The sequence below is a fragment of the Corvus kubaryi genome, unplaced genomic scaffold (assembly GCF_017639235.1).
Source record: "Corvus kubaryi isolate FWS band 111438036 unplaced genomic scaffold, C.kubaryi_AGA036_p1.0 37322, whole genome shotgun sequence".
In the NCBI taxonomy this organism is placed as follows: domain Eukaryota; kingdom Metazoa; phylum Chordata; class Aves; order Passeriformes; family Corvidae; genus Corvus; species Corvus kubaryi.
In genome coordinates, this window is record NW_024581101.1 from 710000 (window position 1) to 735412 (window position 25413).

General features: G+C 45.0%; 1 protein-coding gene across 4 annotated transcripts in view; it reads right to left on the reverse strand.

The window, feature by feature from the left end:
- GPC4 (glypican 4) overlaps positions 1 to 25334 on the reverse strand; it is a 233684-nt gene extending 208350 nt beyond the window's left edge. Inside the window, exons 1-2 of one of the 4 annotated variants that reach the window (XM_042029140.1) lie at positions 25025 to 25324; positions 15951 to 16112 (exon numbers count right to left, since the gene is read on the reverse strand). In XM_042029140.1, coding sequence (XP_041885074.1) covers positions 15951 to 16112; positions 25025 to 25190 — 328 coding nt within the window. In that variant the 5' untranslated portion in view covers positions 25191 to 25324. Of the gene's footprint in view, positions 1 to 15950; positions 16113 to 24658; positions 24899 to 25024 lie in introns of those variants that run through there. The other 3 variants (XM_042029142.1, XM_042029141.1, XM_042029145.1) reach the window with 3 other exon arrangements.
- Between the last annotated feature and the right edge of the window lie 79 nt (positions 25335 to 25413).

The window sequence follows — 25413 nt, forward strand, 5'->3', positions numbered from 1 at the left end:
CCCTAGCAACATGCATATGGGAGAAAATTCCTTTAACAGGAAAAAAAACTAAGACTAAACTAAAACCCCAACATCCCTGATGATCCCTTCCTTTCAAAGGACAAAAGGAAAACCAACATTGAAAAGGTCAGAAAGGATCAACAGCACAGCCCTTTGGTATTTTGCCTCCTCTTGTGCTTTTCACTGGACCTCTAACTCTTTAGAAGTGCACACATGCACCAAACCTGGTTGTTTTTCCCCATTTTACTCCCACACACTCTGCAGAGCAGCACAAGAGGAGCTGTACGTGCTTTGCTGTACAAGGTATATCCCTGCATTGAGGGGAGCAGAGACACAGAGAACATCACTGAAGAGCAGAGAAAGTCATAGTCTGTTAATTGTAATTAGAGGAAAAACTAATTTATGAAGCAAATAAACTTGGATGTATGTTAGCTCTATACCATAAGTGCACAGAAGGTAATGCCTTCTGAAGAGTTTCCATTGCTCCCTGATAATCCGCGCTTAATTAGATCTTTTTACGCTAATGCAGATTTCCTCTCCCTAACGTTCCTCCTGTCCTTCCACACCCCGCCCTTTCCCCTTAATGTCAGTGGCTTTGTCCTCTGACAGAAGCCCACCACAATGAGCGAAGTGCCAACATAATTAATTTTTCAGTAGAAGCCAAGTTGTGGTTTTCTCAGAAATATTTTACACTTCAGAAAACGTCAGAAATGTCAGAATCCATAAGCAGAAACAAAATCAGAGATCTGCTTCCCTATTAATACTGCATGACCTCCTCAACCATCTCACTCTGGGAGAGGAAGACAGGGTGCTTGACGGGGAGTGGGAGTGGGCCAGGGAGCCAAGCAGTGTTAGCCACTAGCTGGTTAGAAAAGCAAACAAGATTTAAACATAAGGAGCACCAAACCAAATGTCTCTGCTTTGAGAGCAGGCTGAAAAGCTGCATGCTGTTCAGAAGAAGGGGCATGCAAAGGCCAGAGGAGAGCAGAGCCATAGGCTTGATCCTCCGTGCTCAATCAGCTTTAAATTCCTTTTTTGACACCTCTGCATGCAGAGGTGGCAACCCAAAATGATAGCTGTCTGTGGAGAGGATGAAGAAAAGTGCTGTGTTGACTCTACTTGTCTCTCAGAAGGATCCCTGAAGCCACCCCTCAGTGCTTGCCCCAGAGAAGGCAGGGGATCATCTTCAGAAATAACACATGGGAGTCTTGATTTCTGTCCCCTTTCACCCCTGAGCTCAGCTGCTGCTGTTTTACTGTGACCTCAGTGCCAGTACATGCACAAGCACCCTTCCTGAAGCCTGAAAATACATCTCAGTGCGTTATGTGCAGTTTCAGACCTCTACAAAAACACTAAAGGAGATCCATCTCTGCTTCCCCAAAAGAGCCTCTGCAGAAAGGCTGGGACACAACGGGCATTGCCCATGGAAGACACCAATCCCACTTCCACAGGAATTTTACAGCCCTAAAGATCTAAGGGCTCAGGTCACCACCCGATTTCATCATTTGCTGTAGCTGATGGCCAGTAGCACCAAAATGTGTATAAACAAGGCAGATTGTCTCTTACCCAGAGCAACTCAACATTTTGGTATTACTTAAAAATCACTGAATCACAGAACCATTTAGGCTGGAAAAGCCTTCTTAAGATGAAGTCCAACTGCTGACCCAGCACTGCCAAGTCCACCACTAAACCATGTCCCCAAGCACCACATCTACATGATTTTCACATCTCTCAGGGGACAGTGACTCAAACACTCCCCTGGGCCACCTGTTCCAAATAAAACTTTGCTCCAGCCTGCTGAGGGTCCTTACACTTTTTATTGTCCCATGAACCACAAGCATCAGTGTTACTGACAGAATTGAGCAGTGCTTTCTCCCCAAAATGGTGGCATGAAGCTCCACTTGGGCTACTGCAACATCTTCTCTGCAGCTCCTGCCACCTTAAACAGGCTCAGCTCCTGTTACAGATAAAATTGCATCTTTCTTTTCTTCCTTCATTTCTCCTCTCCTCTGAGCACACTAAGGAATTCTAAACATTTTCTGACACATTCATAGCGTTTAGAGTCAAGTCCTTGAACAGATGATCATTTTTCAGCCCATAAACTAAGTTCTCTTGCTGGGTTAGTCCCCAAAGGGCTTAAAAATGGTATTGAAATGCCTTCCATGGAAAAATATCCACACATGCCTTACTTTGTTTACAGTGACGCCTGCAGCATCATGAACACAAATGAAAAAAGAAGCAGAGCCATTTACAAGATTGGAACAAAACTTTTCATTACAAATGCATCAGCGTATAAGTAATAAACTCAAATTGACAAAAGATTTGTTTATGATCAAGGTTTGTTTTGTTCATCTATTACACAGATTACAGGATGAATAAAACAACAACACAGGCACCTGAGGTCTACATGGCCACAGCAGGTACAGCTCACACAGAGCAGCTGAGAGGAAGTGACACATTCCTAACATTCTTTACCCAGAGGATAAAAAAACCATCTCACATTCCACAAGCACTCACTTTAACTACAGCTTTGAGTCCCTTCCAAATCTCTGAATGAATGATCACACTTCAAAACAGCATAAGAGCTTTCTGCAAGAGACATTCAGATTAAATATCATAACTGATTACAGGAAGAGCTGGTACCTCTGCTTATTACAGTTGCCTAATGCTTCTGATCTTTAGACCCCATTCCTATTTACCTATAATTTTGCCAAGATCTAGCCATCTGGACCGCAACTTCATGTGCCTTTTGTCTGTCTCAGGCAAATTTTAATTTCAGCCAAAATGGCTTGACTGCTTCTAAGAACAAGGCAGAGAAGAAAGATGTATCTTTCCTTTTTTTGCCTACAGTAAGAAATCCTGCTGACCTTTTCTTTAATTAGCTAAAGCATTTCCCAGACTTTGAAATAGAACTCAGCTTTTGACAGGATTTATTTCAAGTCTGTGTAAACATGAACTTTTTGGTCACAATTTGGGGGTGTGGTCGAGTTTGGTGTGGTTTTGCTGTATCTGCAGGAACATACCCAGATCCAAATCACTTTTGCCTTGAGAGGTGGAAGACAGAATAAGAGTTGAATTTTTTTTTTTTTTATATTTACAACCTTGAAAGCTCCTGCTTTTCAAAAGAGAGCCCAGGGTCTGGTGCATTAATACTTCTTTTTATTAATTTGAAGACCAAATGGAAGTACTCAAAGCTGGACACTGCCCCTCCAGCTCTTTGCCTTGCCAGCTTCAGAGGACAAAAGGCATGTGGTGTAAAAGCCAGCATTAACCAAAGAAGCTGAACCCAAGCCCAAGACCTAGAACCTGAGTATCTATTGTTACACTGCAGTGAACACAAAATTGAAAGGTCTTAATTAAGGTCCTTCTGAGTTCTAGTTTTTCTATCTGTGAAAGAAACATGCTTCTTCTCAGTGTTGAGCATTATGAAGCAGCATGAAAATGAAGTACTCACATGTAATTGAAAATTTTGAAGGATTCTATCTTTTAGGTGTCATTTAAAAGTATTCAAAAATAGACATCAAACAACAAGGAGAACGAAAACAACTCATTAAGGGACATTCATTCAGTACCCTTACACAAGGGAAGAACCTTGTGGAAAAACTCGTGATACTATCATTAAAGGCTGTATTCCAATGCACAAAAAACCAAATTGAGGTTGCAGAGATTGCCTGGTTTGTTCATAACCTTTATAAACTTTTCACCCTCAATAATGTCTTTCTGATGTAGTTTTCTGGACACAATTTTGTGATCTAGTTGTTGGTGTGAGATGAATCCAGGAGGATCAACATGCCTCTGGAGAGGTTACTCTCTTTCCAGCTTTGTATGTTCAAGATGCATTTCAGGACCAAATATTTACTTACTAGTGAGTCTAATTATTTTTCATTCTTATGTCACAGTGAAGCATCACAAGCTAGACAAAGAAATGGGTTTCAACCTCTCTCCAGTTCAAACACTGCCTTCTCATTTGATGTGAAGCATTTGCTTTTGTTTAACAGTAGTAATGCAGAGCACTTTATAGAGCATCTTCAAGGTAAAAATCTGTGCAACCTAGTAAAAAGTAGCATTATACTGTCCATTAGTTCAAGAACCAGATTCTGAATCACATCCCTTAGAAAATAAACCATTTCTTCAAATGTCAAATGCACTGTTTACTTCTCACTGATGTACAAGGTTACTAATACAATTTCCAGGCCATTATCTAAACAACCTATAAACAAAGCAAGAGAGGGGAAAACATAGCTTATCACCTCCAGCTTTAAAGCTACTGCAAATTCCAACATACAAGTGCCACCTCTCAGCAAACACAGAAGAGCTGCTCAGTATGGAAACATACCTCTAGTCTTTCTTCAGAAGTCACAAAGCTCATTCCCAAGGACAGTGAAGGCTCCATCGGCGCAGTGCTCTTCAAGGCAGATCTTTCCCCCTTTTCAAGGCTACCCGTCTAAATGCAGGCACTCTCTTCATTTATTCCAGTGCTGCAGCCTCGCACAAGTTTCAGTAAAAGTGTGATCTCCTGGTTCCTGCACTGTGTGGTCTCCCCTCTTTGCCAGCTGACAGATGACATTAGCACCTCAGCCGCATCCTAGGTCCCACCCCCAGGAGAGCTGCCATAGGCACCCAGCACAGCTGGGCAGATGTGAACCTACAGCAAGCCAGGAGGTGTTGGGCTGTTCCTAGAGGCACCTGCAGAGCGTCCCAGTGTTCAGGCCATCCCTCAGCAGCATACCAGCAGCCCAGAGGCCGGGCATCCTCCTCCTGTTGTCCCTCATTTCTACAGAGGGTGAAGTCCAGCACACAACTCACCAAGCAGTCATGCCATCCTCCTGCAGGACCACAGGCAAGACTAACCATCTCTCCCCCCTGCCCTCCCCTAAAACCAGCTCTGCTTAAGCTGGGACAGCCACTGGTCAGTCTCACACATGCTGCTCCCGTGTGTCCATGGCAGTACTTTGGCAGGCCCCTGATGGTCAAACACCATCCTCCCTCCAACCAGCACACACAGCTCTTCTGCAAAGACAGAGAAGGCCACCAGCCATCACCCTGTCCTCCACAAGAGGCTGAGCAGAAGACCACCATCCACTGCTGGGCTCTTGTATTTTCTCATCCAAAAAAAAAAAGCCCAAGTTTTCAATGTGTCTTACTGACATATTAACAGCAGAGGCCAACTCCTGACAGAAGTGTTTGCTGGAAGCAAAAATGCTGTGCAAGAGATTCAGCATTCTTCTTGTCATTTTTCTTTTTAGACAGTACTTTCATTTATGTTTTAATTTTTTTAATGTCTTGTCTACACAAGAGGAGGCTTAGCTGCACAACCACCCACCAGCTGTGCACCCCAGCCCCACTGAGGGGGGCAATGCCTTACATCACACATGAAAATCCTTCTCAGGCCACCTCAGAGGCCTCCATCCAGCTCTCACTAAGCACATAACCATTCCCACAGGTCTCATAAGAAGGTGGATCATGGCTGTGCAGCTGGACATCGGAGACCAAGCGCTCCCCTGACAAATGACAGCATAAATAACAACCTTAAAAGCCTCGTCCAGAGGGAAGTTGTGCACCTAAATCAACCAATGCAGATTTTTCCAGTACAAATAGTAGCTCTCACCCTGTCATGATCTGGGCTGGCATTCTCAGATGAAGGACCAGGGATACTATTTTCTTCCATTTAAAGACCTATTCTGAATTTATGAGCCAATATTTAAGAACAGCTGATAGCCCACTTACATAGCAGACTCAAGCAGATTGAAATAATTTCATAATTAAAAGGCAGTAAAAGCATGTGTGTCATTTCAATATAATTCCTTGGAAATTCAGTAGCAATTTGATTTTGTTTTCTTAATGAGATAGATTTGAGAGTATGCATTGATCTGATTAGCCTTCACATTCTTTCCTCCTTTTAGTAAGCCAATCTCCTTACATGGATTACTAGGCCTATTTAATTTCCTTTCCCTAGAAAAAGGAACATAATTTTTCACTGTAATCATAATAGGAATTTGACCAATACAAATACACTGTATTACTGCAATCCGTTACTCACCAATTTCCTTCAAAAAGAGTGAATTCCAAAGCTGTGAGCTGTAATCCTAGAGGCAGCCTTACTATCCTCTACTGCTTTTAAAATTGCTTCTTTATGACACCCGGTCATAGATTTTTTGACTTGAAGATGACAAATTTGGGAAGAGATAATCAGCAAAAGAATTCACATGCAATTGAGCTACACTGCTCTTTGTTTTGCCTTGTCTCAGAGGGTTGTTTTTTTAATCTTCACTTGCTAACCAACAGGTTTGTGATTTTTTTCTCTCAAGCACACATTCAGATGATTTTTTTCCAATTAAGTTTTGGGGTTTTTTAAATAGTAGCAGATTAAACACACAGTGCTTCCTACATTTAATCTGTCATAGAAGATGCATTAATTCCTAGATGCAATACTTCATGGAAATGGCTTTACTTTCACACATCAGAATTTTCACTCATCTCCTGTGCAGCCCTGGCTGCTACACGCAAACCTGCGTGTCCATCTCTGACCAACCAGTGTGACACAGGACAAGTGGGCTCAATCCAGCACCCATCAAAAACACCTAAATAAGCTCAGCCACTGTGCACACCACAGCAATCACAAATTCAATGTAACTCCCTCCCTGGAAGTGTTCAAAAACCGTGTGGATGTGGCACCTGGGGACATGGTTTAGTGGTAGGCTTGGCAGTGCTGGGTTAATGGTTGGATTCAATGAACTTAAATGTCTTTTCCAACCTAAATGATTCCATGATTCCTATGACACCTGCACTCTGAGGGCTGCAAGTAGACACAGCACCAGGTACAGCATCCCAGTGTGCCTGGATGGAAGGGGTTTTTCCAGGTAATCCTAACCAGACACAGTCCAGCCTGCATCCCCTTCACAGCTGCAGGACAAAAACCTAAACTCAAACATTCAGATACTGCTGCCACAGAAACAAACACAGAAGATCCTATATCCCTCACCATCTCTCCACCATCGATGCCAGATGTATCTGCTTTACTTTCTAGTGAGCAGTAATACCACAAGTCTGCCACAAGCACTTCTTTGATACCAAAAGCAATGTGGAGAGCTCTGCCTCTTCTGGGCTGAGGGAATAAAGCCAATTTCAAAGTACTCAATTTCAGTTGAGTAGTAAAAAGTTTGACCAAGGTGCTGCTATGATTTTTTTAACATTTTCAGCATAAAGCCCCATGCTTGAAGACTAGATTGTCAGTGTCTCTAGAGTGTCCAAAAGTTACACAGCCTTCCATGCACCAGATAATCCAAGAGGCAGTGCCAGCCATACACACCTATGAGGAAAACTGTCATCCGTCCTCACTGTCTGAGTGGTGTTTTTCACAGATTAATATACTTTCACAGTAGAATGAAAGATTATAAATTGCTAAAATTGATTTCACATCAGTGGTGAAGTCAGAGTGAGTAACACACCTGAGGTGACCCAGTCTGCTCAAGGGAGCATGAAACCACAGTGTATTGACAGTTTAATTGGCTCAGCAAGAGTTCATTTCCCTCGGATGAAATGCACCATTGGCCATTTTATCACTGTATCTTATTGCTGCTTTAAAAGTGAAGCAGATGACAATCTAGCAAAATGTTTTCGTTACAGAGACAGCCCCTGTCTTTATTGCTGGGTGCTGGCTTCCTTCTCCCTTTCCTTCCCAGCAAATGCAAACTAACTCTTGTTTGCATTTTAAGCACTTTGCAGGATGAGAATGCCTCTATATATCCTTTCAGGACAAGTGATGGAAGATGCTGCTGTACCCATTTCTGTACTGGAACTACAAAGGATAAAACACTAATATTCAATAGCACCAAGTAGTTCCATAAATACCACATTCAAGGGTAACATGACATTTATATCACCTTACTGCAAGCTAAAGAGATGTCATTTGACTGCTTTATAGCGTTGGGAGGCATTTAAAGAACATTAGTACTTGAACATCAAAAGATGACAACTTGGACCTCAAAAGGTATTTACAGAAAACAGCCCACTTGTGGAAGCAGGAGACGAGAAGGAACGGGGAGCTCTCACTCCCTGGTTGTCTCAACTCACTCTCCGACAGGAAAGTGTTCTGCCTACGTGGTTCAGAGCAGATAGGACAGAGGCAGCACCACCAAGCAGACGTGGAGGAACTGTAGGAAATGCCACAGGCACTCCAGCAAGGCTGTGATCCTCCTGCAGACCCCCAGCCCAGACACCTCCCCATCCAAAAGGTCTACACTCCCTATGGAGCTGCAGCATTAATTCCAGGGAGCAGCCCCAAGGTGCACGCAGTCAATTCCTCCCTCCCCATTCAGAAGCAGGAAAGCACCATCCCTTTCCACAGCAGAAAAGCAGCATCAGAGCTGGCAGGGGACAGCACTCTAGCAGCAGAAGGCACAAGCATCCAGGAACTCCTCCACGCACTTTGAACTGGGGACCCCTAAGCCCAGACACCAAATGCAGTGCTTAAAAACTGCTGAAGCAGCACATAGGTAGTTACAAAAAGTCCCTTATTAACCTCCAAGCCTCATTTCACCGATGAGGGGATGGACACCAGCAGTGTTTAATTGCAGGGGAAAAACAGAGGCAGGACACAGGGAGGGATCTCAACCACACACAACTCCCCACTGCTGCACCCCTCAAGCCATGAAGGCTCCAAAAGCAGGGACTAGGGGGCCAGGAATATCTCCTACTGCACATTTTACTCCTCCACGGACATGCCAGAGGGTTGCTGCTAAATCTCTGCAAAGGGCATAACACAGAATCTTCCTGCAGCAGTCAATAGATGCATGGAAATGTAGGTGGAAGCATGAGAAGCCATCCGTGCGGGGGGATGTGTTGCAGAGCTCAAGGGAGGATGCGGGGAAACAGTAGCAAAAGCCAACACCGTCCCTCCTGCAAGGAGACACCCCAGAGACACATGCCAAGTTCTCCATCAACTATGAGCAAGGCTGTCCAAGATGCACCAGGGTTTTGGGAAATCATGGGGAATGGGACCACTCTGGTACTGACTGAGGCAGGAGAGAGGGAGCCCAGGCAGGAGGGGAGCCCCACACCTCAAGCTCAGCATCGAGAGGGGCACTGAGAGGCTCCTCTGGGGGAAGCCCCATTCAGCATCCCCAGAGCCCAGTGAGCCGCATGCCAGTGCTGTGCCGGCAGTGAAACTTCAGGCAATGAGAGGAAGAAACAAAAGCAAAATCAAAGATAATTCAGAACATCCCTTCCCAGTAGCATGCACTGTCATGCAATACTTCCAAAGCCATGGTTTATGTGGCTCAGGAGGGCAGTTTCATGCCCTAACTCCTGCATGATGGATTTTACAATTCGTTAAAGAAACTCATCAATCCTCAACAGTCATTTTTAATGCCCAGAGCCTCCACAAACTCCTGCATTTTGCTGATCCCCCAATTTCAAATCATTTGAAATTGCTGCTGCTATTACAGCTCTGCTCCTAAAGCTAAGCATTATGGCACACTCCAGACTTCCAGCTTCATATGCTGGTGTAATAAACAGATTAACTGTGATTTATGAACAGTAAGTTCTGGTTATTTGAAAGGAAACATTACCTCCCTAGACCAATTCTGACAGGCAGAGATCTCTCATTATGCAGACATTATTTCCACCTACCCGTAATCATTGGTTTAGACCATAGTTTTCAACCTGGTAAATGTATCACCATAGTTTTTCACTACAAACTTTGTAAATCCAAAGCATCTGGCAGGAAGCCCCACCAAAGGCAGAACACCAGCCTGAATTGACCCAGTGAGACAATTCCTATTTTAAATACAAGATATTAAAAAAAGAAAATATTAAAGCAACAACAAATTAAAAAGCTTTTGGAGAGAAGAGCCACAGTGGAGATAGGTGCACCACAGAAGAATGCAGCAAGACTCCAGTTAGCAGAGGACTAATTAGGAAGAGGAATGATAAGATGATACAGAGATCTGCTTCTTGAGCTTATTTACTTGTAAAGTCTAATAAGAGTTTTAATATTCTCTTCCAAAAAAATGTATTCATTTTTTGAGTCTACTCCAAAATGTCAGCTTAATATTTTACAAGCCCACAAGCAGGAGCTGACATTTTCACATGTGCTTTCCACCTGCAGCTACTAAACTGACCACCCCACTCAGGAGACTTTCAAGTCCTGCTAAGAATTATTTTATACATTTATTCAGGTAATCCTAATCACTTTCCTCTTGTTTAGAAAAACTGTGCAACCCTGCACACTGGTTACACAACCAAGCCCATCCACACACCACAGCTGTGACCTGTTGGTTTCATCTCCCCTCTGCAGCGCTGGTTCAACTCCAAGACCTCCCAAGTCCCAGCACCTCTCACCTCCACATTCAGAAATAGTTAGTAACTTTCCAAGCTAGAGACTTCTCCCACTTGCCCCATATCACCTCTTCCCTCCCTCCCCACACTAAGGGCAACGATCTGTAGAACAACACAGTGCTAAAGTCCACCCAAGGCTCATTATTTCTGCCAGCACCGGAAAGACCTTCCTGAATTATCAAAACTTAATTGGCTTAAAGACACTGGAGTATTAAACTGTTCCAAATGATAAGAGACAAGCTCTGCTGGGCAGTGCTGGTATCAATAGACCCCTTCTTGGTGATTAACGTGCAAAAGCTCCCACCACACAGCCCATCTCTTCTCATCTAATTGCTGTGTGTATCTTGGATTTACCTGTGCAAGGCATAATTAGTAAAGATAAAATTCTTTGTACAGTTAAACCTCATCAATAGAATAAAAGAAATCTCAGCTCTCTCACCTTGACTCTAAAGTAGTAACAGTGGCTCATGAAAAACTAAAAGCCTTGAAGGATTTGGAATAAGAAACTTGGAGAGACAATCACTGATCTTTTATCTTCCAGACTTCAAGCAGAATCAAGTTCTTCAAAGAAAACCCAATAAAGCCCAGACATTTTCATCATAACAAAATAAATAATTCAGTCATACTTTAGAGGACTCCAACATTAGGATCAGCTATTTGATATATTTGTGGCTTAGGTGCCTCTAAACTGATTAAAGATAACCTGATAGAAGCTTGCAATGTCAAAACTGCCTTCATTCCTGACAGATATGAATGGGTAGTGTAAATAACTATAAATAACCAGAATGGCTGCATTTATGCCTAATGGAGGATTTACAGCCTTCAGAGCTGCCTGGAAGGACTAAGAGTTAACAGCTCTGCCTTTATCCTACCACAGCACACAAGGGGAGATGAACTGACATCCTCCCCACAGCACCTGCTCTGCCAGAACCACTGAGGGCCCCATCCAGAGGAGACAAGGAACAGGATTCTCCTACGAATAAGAAAATAAACATGTACAGGCAGGTTGGTTGGTGTTGATTTATTATGGTCTTCCTAGAAACCACTGTGAAATACACATCCCAAAAGCCTCTCAAATCTCTGTAGCCCCTGCAAGTTTTCCCCGATACAGCTTTTGTTATTTTCCAGCTGCCATCTGCAGAAGGGAAGACGCCATTGTCTTTGAGAAGGAACAGACCAGGCCTTCATTTACACCTACAGGCCTTCACCAAGGGGCCCTCAACTGCAGCATCCCAGTCAATTTTCCAGTTTGGGTTACTGCACTCATACTGATGCCATGATGATTTTTTGCCTTTTTTATATATACTTTTTATACACCCTTTTATATAGCTTTTATGTATCCCCAGTGCTTTTAGCATGCATACCTGTAATTCTTTAAGTCTGATAACTTAGCTTAGACCCAATATTCCATTAAGCCAGGAGACCAAACATCCTGGGGGCCTCACAGTTGGAGGCCAGAAGGCCCTACACTATCCTGAGAAACCAAGGTCCTCTCCAGAACACATCCTGTAAACTAAGATAGGCCCATCCAGGGGGATATTCCTTGGGGGGGGGGGGGGGGATCTCACACTATTCATTTAAGCTTCTCATTGGGGAATCTTTGATAGATATGCTAATTTGCAAGGTCTATAAATTGTATACGCAATCTATCTATACGTGTGTATGCATTTTGGCACATTCCACCTGAACAAAGTGAACCTTAAGGATCCTTAAATAAATACCAAGGTAAAAACTCCTTTTCCTTTAAACCATGCCTGGCTCTTAATTTCAAGACCAGGGAAAGGCAACACTACCTTACCACCATCCAGCACATTCCCAAAGCTCCAGCAGCAATGCAGCCCCACAGGAGCTATTTGGGAAGTGGGTGGAAGGAAATTCTGCACCCACACAAGCATTGGGACAGCTCAGTTCAGGGTCAGAATCAACCACATTGTGTATCTCACGATTTATGCCACTGCCAGGAGAAGACAGAGCAGCCACTGACACACTCCAACAGCCCCTTGTTTGCACCACATGGAAAAGTCCCTCCAGGATGGGACTGGCATCAACAGAAGAGGCTGCAGAAAGGCAGTAAGAGATCCTGCTGAACACTTACTTGAGCAATCACTTAAAATACTGAAAGCAGTTCTCCCCAGGAGCTCAGTGTGCAGAAGCAGTCCCTCACAGTCAGCTCTCCTGTTCCTGCTCTTCTCACTTGATTGAGGGGGGAGATTACCAGAAAGTCTGACATAAAGAATGGGTGCAGATGCTCCTCTCCTCTCAGAGGTCCTTCTGTGCTTGTGTTGCCATCTTTCCACTTTTTAAAGTGCCTTTTCCCTTGAACAAAGAACTGGGAGGAACATACCACAAAAGCTGCAAGTGAGCAGTTGCTAAAGATTTCATTTTCTGTTATCCATAGAGCAATGTGGCCAATATGCAGGGCAAGAAATTAAGTGACCATTCAAAAGCATATTCCCAAGCTTGGGAGGCAGAAGAAATCAGACTGATAAACATGCACACAAGCCAACCCCAGGGAACAGAGTTCCTTAGTGAGGGGAAGGACAGATGAAGAACCACAATGGTATTTTCCTGCTCAAGTTTACCTTTCACAAAGTTGAGCTATTCAGATTTAATATTTAGGAAATCAGTAGAATTCATTGAGGGGGTTTTTTTTGTTCTCATTGTTTCAATAGGAAAAGACTAGATGGTGGCAGGACCAGAAATTCCCCCACTGAAAAAGCAAAGATCTACCAGAAGAAAAAGAGGGGAGAAAGCAAACCATAGGCAAGGTTCTCACTGTTCTCTCCAGAAAGTGAGTTGCACTAACTACTGGTTAGTTTGCATGAGAACATTTAGCAATACTAAATGTCACGTGACAAAAGACAGATGAGCAGTTCTGAGGTGATGGGGTACATCCCAGCTTCAGAGCTGAGAACCGCAACCAGGAGGTGCCCACACGGGCAGGTACCAGCACGGATACACCAAGGGAAAGTGAAAAAACTGCCTGCAAAAAAAAATCCTGGAGTAAGATTTAACTGCAGTCATGGCAGCCACAATCCATTTTAACACTGTCAAACGCAGCAAGTTTCCAAAAGATTAAATCACTGCTTAAATCATCTTCATAATTTTAAAAAATGCCTGCAAGATAAGACCAGATGCTAATTGTACCATTTAAATTTAGTGAATGGAGGATTTTTTTGGTTGGGATTTTTCCTTTTTAACTGCAATAAAGAAAAGGCCCAAGGGTCTAAAACTAATAATCTAATAAACTTTGCTAAGTGAACATTGTAACAGATAGGCCGGGATGAGATTTCCTGTAAATGCCAGATAATTTCCCTTGATCTTTATCAGCAGAGATGCTGCTCTAGCTTCAGCAGGAAGAAATTAAATTTGGTGCAAAATAATAACATCTGGGTGAGATTCTGCTTGTCAGACTAGCAGTCCCTTTAGATGCCAGGGTAAAAATATTAACTCTGAAGGATTTCACATTTGTGTTTTTAATATGAGTGGTTGGGCTGTATTTCCATACCAACACATTTCCCCTCCCTGGAGACAGGTGCAATTATCCATCCTCTGCACTGGGTCCCCAGACTGGGGGTCTGACCCAAAGCAAGACACATTGGGAGCTCTCTTCCCTGCCAGAGCACATCTCACAGCTGGCACTGCTTTCAACTATCCCATTCCTGCAGTCCCAATTCCTAAAGCCACAGGGAATCTGCCCAGGACCTGCAGGAGATGCTCAGGGGCCACTCCAATGGTGGTCAGGGGCTCCTCTTCCCTGACCATTCCAGCATCCCCCAAAAAGCTGAGTGCCCTGCACAGCCCCAGGCACAGCCCTGCCAGGGGCATCCAGCACAATATCTATAGCTGGAACAGCCTCTGGCACTGCCATCAAAATACTCTTAAGCAAGCAGCAATCAAAAGATCAACCTATTTAAAAGTGTTCTTCTACATACTTTCAGACTAATTTTAAAGACAACAAAAGTAAATGATGTTCAAAGTCTAATGAACCATCCTTCCAAGTCCAAAACACTTTATACAAGGTAATTAAACTGAGCTCCTCAATGGTTCCAGCTAGGAATTCCTCCTCTGCAATGGGATTGCCAACGATTATTAGTCACGAGCTTTTTCATAAGCAGAAGTGGTCAGAAACTGTTCAATTAAATGCTTTTCTTCCCCACCACCAAGAATGGCAAGTCCACATACCAGGGCTTCTCAGAATAACTTCAGCTTCAAAATCCCATCACAGGTCTCTGGGCCAGGATGCAAATAACAGTTAAAAAAAAAAAAGGGGGGGGGGGGTGTGGAATATAATAAAATCAAAGCAAGGGATTCAGCTCTCTCCAGAAGAGGAAGAAAGTTCAGAGCCAGAGCACCCAACTGCTGTGCACAACCACAGGGTGTCATTCCCACACACAATAAAAACTAATGTTGCAGTTTCTGTCAAATGGGAAGGAGGGAGGCAGACACTTTGTATTCCACCCAGGTTATTCACCATTTCTGAATCCGGTCCACACTTCCAGTGCCTAGGAAACCACTCACTCATTAGTTTTACTCCATTCTGGTTATTAGAATTGGAACTTAATGGTAACTGCATTAAGAATTACTGGGGGGAAAAAATTTGCTGTTATCCCCTCAGCAATTCATTTGATCTTACATAGAGAAAAACAACATATTAGACTTCATCAGTTAGTTGTGGCCCAGAACAGAGCTCTGCCCTGATCTCACAGGCTTCAGCAGGCCTTGGGTCTTGCTATTAGTGAGGCATAAACAAAAATAAAGCAATTATTCTGCAAAAATATCACCAGGAAGGAAAAAATGCTTGATTGCCCATGACTGCTTTTTTAAATACAGGCAAAAACACCATTAATACAGAATGATGGAACCTTAATAGGACAGCACTCAACAAATAAGCAGTCATTTCACCACACAATAACCATGGATGGAATAAGTTTTGCTTGTGTAAAGGCCCTAAAAAGATGATTGCAGATTTAAGTGGCACAAACTAGTGTGTAATCACACTAAAAAATATTCCAAGATTCATTTTGCAAAGAAAAAACAAGCAAACAAACAAAACCATCATGCTATCATTAGAAAGAAAGCTGCCCCAGACAGCAGGGCATCAGGTCACCAAGCATTCAAATACCCCCTGGGGCACCAGGGACCACATTTGGGAACCAGCAGCCTCTGCCATCTTTCCCACAGAATAACCAACTTTGTTGTGCAGTTGATAACAATAACAATACACACAGTTGAGGCAGATCTTACCAAGCATTACACTGAGGTGACAACCAGATCATATCCCTGCAACCTGTATTTTGGGACTGACAGAGTCAGACAAGTCAATACTTGCAGACAGATTTTAGTTCTTGGAGCACCTCAAGAAGTTTAGTCTTTAAATTTCCATTCATTCTTACAGCTGCAGGAATATTTAGGACAAACCCTGCAGAGTAACCATACAGCAAACCAGGTGTATTACTAATCATAAACAAGCATATATAATATCTACAAACACATGAAAACAAGTGAACAGAAGGCTTCCAGCCATCTCACTTCCAATTGCCCAGTGCTGAGGAAGAGGAGCAGAAATGCTGTCTCCTCTTGCACGTGACTGGAGCACCCCGAGAACTCACCTTGGAAGACAGCAGCGTTCTGGATGACAAGGAATTTCAGGTCCACACTGGCAGACTGCAGCAGCTGCTCCATTTTCAGGCGGGCGGTTGCCTGGTACTTCTCCTCCATCTTCCTCGAGCAGCACGTGGAGCCCTTTGGGATACATACCTGCAGATCAGTCCCTGGAGAGGCACAAGAAGAGTAGAAAATTCACATTAGGAGGTGAAATTGCTTAGAGTGGAGAGGAAACCAACTCCAAGCATCAGTATGGCCGCAATTACTGCTTGGGCAAATTGATGACATTTCTGGAATTTGTCCTGAGCAAGCAGCTTGGCCAAAGTAGAGGACTGATAAGGCAGAGAGCCCAGATTGCTGAGCAGTGGCCCCCAAGAGCTGTGCTTGCCTGCCAGCACAGTGCTTGCTTCAGCTCCCACACACTCCATGCACTGCTGTGCTGGTGCCGAGCAGAGCGATCCCGAGCCTCGCCCTGCTGTCTCCTGTGTGCCCACAGCACACCAGTGAGGAGTCACAGGTGGGCTGAAAAGATAGAGTGGGAGGTGGAAAACAGAGACAGGATTTGAGGCTCTGTATTTACAGTGAATAGAGCAATGTATGTAGTACATCAAGGAGCATATTCTTGTAATTTGCATGAAGACTTAAAAGTAATTTGAAATGTAACAGTGCTATTTGCCTGCAATTTCTACCCTTCTGTATCCCCAACAACCGTAATAGCAGAAGGACACAACTATAATGATTTACTTGGTTTTTTAGTGCTGACTTTTAAATCGTACCACTAATGTCCCCATCCCATGCTTCCTCCAATGCAACAGGCAAAGCTCAAGGCCTATCGCTTCACTTATGGACATCCCGCTGCAGAGGGACAGATCCTGAGGGATGCTCTGAGCACTGCACAAGGCAAGAGCCTCTTCAGCAGCACCTTGATTCATTCACCAGGATGGGACAAAAGCCAGGGGATAAAGACCAGAGGGACACCACTTGCTCTGGAATCTCCAGCACTGCTCTGTGATGCTAAACTTCGTTTTTTAACATTCCCAAAGCATTTATTCCTGGAAAAAGTATACAACTTTAAGAAAAGTGTTGTTAGCTAAAAATAGATAAAATTTAGGGAAAAAAATAGAAATCTTTCTAGGTTCAGACAACAGAAAATGAAACAAAAGAGCTGGAAGTAGCAGCAAAAAAAGTCTCATCTTCAATCAACTTTTAAGAGCAAACTGAGGCCCCAAACACACAACCAGAGCAACAAGCTCATATCAAAGCAAACAGCTCTCATGCAAAACACATCTAATCTGATGCTGCTCTTAGAAACTGAAACAGCAAACAACAGCTCCATTAAAAACGGCTATCCAGGGTCAAAGAATAGCCAGAACCTCACATTTCAGTGTCTGCCACCCAAACTGCATCATGCCCAAACCAAAAGCAGCTCCCTGCTAGGTTCAGCACTGCCAAGAACCAGGATTAGGAAGCAGTCCCCAGGCCAGTGACCAACAGCCCTGACAGAGTGAAGGCTCCTCACACCTCTCGGCCCTCACTCTGCCTTCCTGCTTGTTATAAAGGGTTTTTTCCTCAGTAAAAGCTACTTTGGTAATTTACATCTTTGCTCTGGAAGGATTATACATCCTTTCAGACTCTTGTGAAGGAGAGGAGACAGGAACCTTTTACGACATCCACTCTCTCCCTAATTACTAGAAAGTGTCAAAAGTCACTTTTGCAAGTGTAGTCTAGAAGAACAAGATTAATATTAATGTCAGTTCAATCATGTGCCTCCTGAAGAACAGTCATGCACAGTGCCAAGGGAAAACCAGCTGTCAGGGCTCAGGAGCAGCAACAGCAGAAATCCTCCTCCCTCCAGCCCTGTCCCTTCCCCTGGCACAGCATGGGAAAAGGAACATGAAACACTTCATCTACAGCACACACTGCATGTGGAGAAAGGAGATTTAACCAGTGCAGGTCCTGCTGTGGCTGAAAAAAAACCACATTGTAAAGGGGGAGAGAGGGGTCCAAACTCCCATCCTGGCTCCCCACTGCATCGGTTTCCCATTCTGCAAAGCAGGATGCCCAACACAAGTCCCTTCCTCAAGCCCTCTGACACAGACACAGAGCCACCAACATCTGAAACTCGAGCCTCAGTGGTTCCTGAACTCATCCACCCCAGAGGAGCACAGTGACAGGTATTTCATGCATTGAAAAAATAAAAGGGACCAAAAAACCACATAACAGCAAGATACTGCATTAATGAGAGAAGCAGTTATATAACAGCAATTTAAAGAGGTTTTTTAAAGTCAAACCCAACTCAATTTACACCGCAAAAAAGCTTAGCATGGTCTCTTTAACACTACAATACAGCCATAAATTTCTTTTTAATACAAAGCTTATTTCCTCCTACATTTATTATATTAGGACACATTTCAAATTATAAAATAAAAATCCTTCCATGATTAATGGAAATACCAATATAGAAAACCTGAGTGTTGGCAATTAAGAGGTCTCTGCAAGTTAAAGCCAAGGATAGGAAGCAGCAAGGTCATCTATTCACATCCCATCCTTCTTTTTAGCAATTAAGCCAAACTCTCCCCTTAAATAGATTTTTATTTTTGTGCAGTAAAAAGAAAGACACTTGCTGTATCAGAGCAATCACAGAGGAGGAGGAAAAAGCCTGGCAATTAACTCAGCTTAAAATGTTTTACAGAGACAGCCAACTAACACCAATGACCATGATAAGAAATGTCATGGTAAACACAACAGGACAACAGAGGCAGGGCAGGCTCTTGAAAGGTACCAGGGACGAGGTTCTTCTTGGCACAGTGCTGCTACAGAGGGATGAGGAATGGAGGCCTGACTCCCATCTGCCAGCTCTTTTCTGTGTATGGCTTTCCCAGATGGTGAGCTGGCTCAAACACTCCCATCTCCAAGTCCCCCAGGAGAAATAAGGATGGGAGGTTTTGATGCCAGTCCCTCAGGAGCCACAAACCCACCCCGCTGACTTCAGCCCCAGCTGACATGGATGAAACAGAGACAAAACCTTTAGACCTGCAACTGTATTTGGGGTTTATTTGTGCCATTGCTTGAAGGAGCCTCTTCTGCACTCATGCTGCAGCACCCCCAAGAGCCCGAAGGGCCGGGGGCTGTGCAAACCATGTGTGCTCCAGAAGTGTGAAGGATGAAGAGACACACATACCTGGGAACACTCAGCAAGCCCACGGACCAGACATGAGCAATAAATGAATTAGGGTGCCACACGTTTCTGGCTCAAAAAAAATGCATGGAAAAGGTCCTGTGAGTCATCAAATCATACCTCTGCCTCCCAATCCACCCCCTCTCAGCATTTTATCTAAGACAAACACCTCCAGCAATACTCCAGCTTGTGAGATAGCAAAGCCCATTCTGCTGCCTAATGGCCCTTACTGTTAAGACTGTTTTCATCTCCCAACCTACACAACCCCTTTTTCTTAAAGTTTCAAGTCATTACACCTTGTAATGCCAGTCTCAGCCCTTGCAAACAACCTTCTCCTTTTGCTATAAATCACTACAAACTCATTTTCAGAAAGAAAGTGTCCCTCAAATTACTGCAACCGTTTTATTAAATTGCATTTGGATGCTCACATACCAATCTTTGCAAGATTAGTGAGATGATGAGATGCCAAGCACAGCAGCCTGACCCTCTGACACCCAGCTCCCATGGATAAGAAGGCACTGGCTGCAGCCCCTTCCATGGGTGCAGGAATGCCAGGCACCATCAGAGCTGTGCCATTTATGCCATCTTGGGGAACAGTAGTGTAAATGCTCCAGCAATTTCACATACGCTCCCAGCTGACAGAAATAAACTCTAAAGCTGCAGTAATTTCAGTAGCACCCTGCCTCTTCCTCCTCCTGACAGAAAATTTTTACTGACGGACGGGTAGCAGTGACTTGAAACCATTACATTTGACTTTGATGTACAATTATTCCCACAGATAGGTGGTTAGTACAGCAGAAGTGAAAATAATTTCAGTGGATTAAATGTCAAAAATAAAAACCCTCAAGATCATCTATGGGGAGTTGTGGACTCCTTCACAAGGCTGAAGGATTTTCCTTTGATTTTAAGCATTCCAGGATAGCTTCAACCCTGTAATCAGATACAGGAAGACAAGCTGTGCACACTGGGGCACGTAAGCCTTCCCACCTAGATCCAATGGCAGTTTAAATCAGATTAACATTCCCCCCAAATTTACCCCAGACACTGGCAAAATAAGAACCTCTCCCTGCTTAACATTACATTCCTGCAGCCTCCTCCTGTGTGAGGGGGCTCTGCTATGCCATGCAGTGGCACCTTCGCCTTCTGCAGTCTGGAAATGTCAGAGGAGTTCCTCCCACCCTCTTAACTCACCAATTTGTTAATATTACCCACAAGAAAGATGCTGGTTTGGGTCAATTTGCCTCCTCCAATTGTTTTACAACCAGCATCATGCTTTAAATAGATAAAAGCAGTGACTCAACATTTAAATGTAGAGGATTTCCCCCCAGCTTTTTCAATACTTTTTATTAAAAACTTTTAGATTATGTGATTAGGGGTTTGTACATCTGTCAGTGCCTTTTAATGCTCAGCATTTGGGGGGAGGAAAAGGAAATGCAACTGTTTAGAAACCAGAATCCATATTTAATGCTGATCTTTTTAAAACCTAATTAAAGAGATATAAATTATAAATCAACCTCATTCAATAGGTGATTTAAGTTGGACCAGTATGGGTACTACATGGGATATTTATTACTGCTTAATTATCCTTTATTTTCTATTCCATCTTGTGTTTCACAAGGCCATCTGACTCTGGATTCCTCCCCTGGTGTTACAATGTTGGCCAGATGATTCTCATGCAAATCTAACACTCTATAAAAACACATATTTTCAAAGAAAACATTACAGAGAAAAATATGTTTTACAGAGCAAAAGTTTCCTCCTAACAAATGTACAAATGTATCAACACTGTCATCAATGGAGTTAACTTTCGGCACCCACTCCCCACACAGATTTATTACAGTCACATGCACACATCCTACAGCCATTCCAGAGACTGGGAAGAACACTCTTCAGGATGTTGTTAAAGTTAACCTCTGGGAAAAAAAAAATAAAATTAATGATCTCACTATAAAACCACTGCCTGGGAAAGTTGCTAGATTTTAGGGTTCTGCTCCTGCTCTCTTAACTATCAAGAGAACAACTTGCAGGCCTGAAATAATTAAGAACAGAAAACTCAATTATCTAGTAAACTGAGCTCTTAAACTACCATGCTTAGCTAAATGGAAAGGCTGCACAGGGAGGAGCATCATTAGTCCCACTCAGGAGAAACAGAATAAAAGAGCAGGAGTACAACGGAAACAAGCTCATGAGCAAAGGCGCATAGAGACCAACAGGAAGAGTTGAGATTTTTAATTTTTAAACTGTACGTTGGCACACACCAGCTGCAAAAACAAAAAAAAAAAGAGAGAAAAGAAAGCTTGACATGCTTAGCCAGCCACTTGTAAAGCCTTACACTTCAACTCCAAAAGGTTAATCTCCTATTTTCTTAGGGTGAATCCATATTTGCTTCCATCAAAGAAAAGGAACAAAAAGCTGTAAATAACAACTTGCTGTGGGAGAAGGAAACAGACCCACCAGCAGATATTTCTGTCAAGATAAATATTCCTCAGTTTTCCATTGTCCCAGAGCAGAGACATCCATCCCCTCTCCTCATCCTGCCAAGGCACCAGCTCACCCCTTCCCCTCTAACCACATGCACCAGCATGTGGAGCATCACCACCAATACAGAGAAACCCAAATGGCAAAAAGGAGAGAAAAGCAGAGCAGGAGAAATGGAAATTCAAGCTGCTGTTTATAGATAGGAGAAATTATGCAGAGAAAAGGAAAATGGAGGAAAAAACTAAGACAGGCAACATAGGAAAAAGAGAATTTAGTTATTACTGTACATGAAGCTACCCCAACACAGAACCACAGGCTGGTTCAGGAGCTGGCATTCAGTCTCATCTTCATCAAAACCTAGGAAAAGCACTCTCCCATCACCCTGCCTTCACTCCTCCCCAGCACAAGATCTCTGATCCAGCTCCAATCAAGATGTTGCCATGAATTACATCCTCCCACCCCTCGGAACAGTCAGCTGCATCTGACAGTAGTTGAGCCATGCTGTTCCCCACCTCTGAGCATGCTCCAGAGTGACAAAAACCTGGTCCCCAGACTGCAGAACCGGAGCAGACCAAGCTTCTTACTGCCTGGTGCATGCCTGCAGCTAGAATTACTCCCAGAACATCAATACTGCTCACGAAACAGCATGACACATCTCTCACATTTATCAGAATTGCCTTTTTTTTTGGTTTGTTTTTTAATTAGAAGTGTGGTCTCTGTCTACTTCAGAGCTCTCCTACAGAGAGTGCTGTGCCAATGTCCCTCCAGCCCACACACCACTGATGCGGTAAAACTGAGCTGTGGGACATTTCTCCTGTGTGTGTTGCAACTCAGCAGCATTTCCACTACTTACTCCTTCAGCCACAACTGCTCATAATGCAAATTGGGTCTTCCAGAAACAATTGTTTTCTGTTTGTGACCAAAAAAAAAAAAAAAAAACAAACCACCAAAAAACCATATTTTAAATAAGTTGTTTAGCTTCAGTTTCTCCAGGTGGTAGGGAAAGGTTCTCAGAATTGATTCCATGGTGATTTGTGGCTGGGAACTCTGAAACTTTTTTTAATTGACAGATGTATGAAAGGAAGAAAAGCAATAAACAGATGCCTGGAAAATAGTCCTTGAGTGATGTTCGCCTATTACAGAGATTTATGCAGCTGCTACTAGGAGAAGCAAGTGCTCTAAAGTGTAATTACCAAACAGAGTCATGCAAGATGGGCCAGATCCAAGGTATAAGCAAGCAGTCATTGCTTTAATTATGATCAAGTTTATGTACTTAGGCAAATGTAAAATCCACTTTCGATTTGATATGTGGGAACTTTATCATCGTAACAAGCTGGAAGCATTCACTTGAAACACCAGCCCTGTTATGAGGTATTGATCCAGCTCCCCAGAGGCTCTGCAGAGAGGCAGAGGGCTCCTTACTCCCCCTGACTATCAGGGATGTAGCTGGGGCTCACAGGGGAGCAAAAGCACAACAGAGAAACCCCAGTAACCTGAACCCTGCTGGGATGGGAAGATACCAGGGCAAAAACACCCACTGCAATCACAGCCAGGCCAGGCTACAGGATGCTACTGGTTTCTGGGGAAGGACCAATCACATTGCAGCATGGCAGCCCCAGCAGCACCTCAGTACAATGGGAGTCATCCTCCAGGAACCTGCCCACCCCTCGATCACCTCCCTAGAGTATGTAAAAACATACTCAGTAAAGTTACTTAGGAATCAAAGCAAGAATTTCACTGACTTTCAAAAGAAACCTTCCCTTCCTTCTGACAAACAGAATTTGTCAATTCAGTGGTGATAAGAGCAGCTCTTTCCCTTTCCTGCAACTCTTCATGCAAACATGTCACTGAAAGTATTTCCAGTGCCTGTTCCTTACTGACCAGGAGACCAAGGCCCTGTGGGACAGAAAGAGATGCTGTTCCCGCAGCTAGTCTGAAAGGACCATTAAGTGTCAAAATTTATATGAGAAAGGAATGTAGGTAGTGACAGGAAAGGTACACTCTCACTTATGTCCAAACTCCCCTTATATCTCTCACAGGTCTTGCTAAGCTGAGGCATTGCTACAGTCCTACAGACCACAAGACTTGGGATTTGCACCAGCAGCCACAACGTCTTACATTCCCAGCCCTGGGCACCCCATTTTCCCCCTTCCTCTCCTGTGCTGCAGCAGATCACTGCTGAAGGAACTCTTGTGTTTCTGGCCTGTGCGACACCAAATGCGAGAAACGTAACTCAACACATCGTTATTAGAAGCAGCCACTGCTGGCGATGATCTCATTGCACCTCCCCTGCCTGTCACGTTTGCCTGTTACCTCTTCCTTTTCATACTTTGATCATAAGCTTTTCAGGGCAGGCGTTCTCCGCTGCGTATTGAACCCAACACAACAGCACCAAGCTCTCCAGACAGCTCCGTAACGCAGCCATCAAAACTGATCCGTTTGTGTACATATACTCCCAGCACACAGCCACCCACCCGGAGCAGCCGACATTCCCTAGCTCCCAAAAAGCTGCAAAAGATCCTTTAAAAGGCAAAGAATTCAAGTATTTCACTTACATTTTAAAATAGCAATGAGGCATATATACGGAAAGCAGCCTTGCTGGGCGTAGGTGGTGAGGCAGCCACCTGTAATAGGAACTGCAGAGCAGAGTAACACCTCTCCCAAATCTATTGCAGACTCCCACTGCGCCTTCACCTCCCGCACAGCACCCGCACAGCACCCGCACAGCCCGAGGCAGCCGCGCTGCCTCTTTCCAGCCCCATCCCCTGGAGCTGCGGCAGACCCCGGGCTCGGGCTGGGATGAGGGTTTGGATGCTCTCGGAGCAGCCTTACAGAGCGGGATTGCCTCGGACCCTGGCACACCTCGCGCTGTGGAAAGCAGCTCTGGCGGACCCGGGACCTGCAGAGACGTGACGGGCGCGCGGAGCCTCCGCTCGCCGGCCAGGACACCGCGAGCTCCCAAGGACCTCACACCGGACCCCCGACAGCGGCATGCGAGGACGGGGCCAGCTGGTCCCTCCAGCAGCGCCGCGGCTCTGCCCGACAGCTCGAGCTCACCTCGGCCACCCGGGGTGAAAGACCCCCCTGAACAAACCGAGCGCAATAAAGATTCGCTCTCCAGCGGGTTCCCATTACCGCGACGTAATCCCAGGCTTCGTGTTATCCCCATATCCGAGGCGCCGAGCCCGGCGGTCACCGGCACGGAGCGTCCAGCAGCCCCTGCCGCCGGGGGAGAGGAGCTCCTCGCGGGAGACCGGGCAGCCCGCACCCGGCTCCGCAGCGTCCCGCAGCCGCACAGCGACCCCCCGTCCGCGGCCTCGGCTCGGGGCGGGGCAGCCGCTTCGCCCCGCACCCGAACAGCCCCGGGTGAACCCCAGGGAGGGGATGACAGCCGGCTGGACACCACGGAGAAGGCGATCTCACCTGGCACGGGGCCTTCGGGGACCCACTTGGCTCCGGGCTGCAGCACCTGGAAGGCGGTGCGGACCGGGAGGCAGGCGGCTTCCCTCGCCGGCTGCGCGGGCACCGGAGCACCGAGCAGCACGGCTGCCAGCAGCGGCAGCAGCAGCGCTCCGCTGCTCCCCAACATCCTCCCGGGCCACCGGGGCGCTCCTCTACGCGCTGCCAGCGGGCATCCCCGCCGTGCCGGGATGCGCCGGGACTGGGAGCAGCGGAGCGAAGCTCAGCCCCGCTCCTCGCTCTGGGGGCCCCGGCCCCGCGCGCGCCTCCCCGCCCCGGCCCTGATTGGTGCCCGCCCCCCGCCCGCGGGAAACTCGCCCCGCGCGCGGCACCGCCCCGGCGCTCATTGGGCC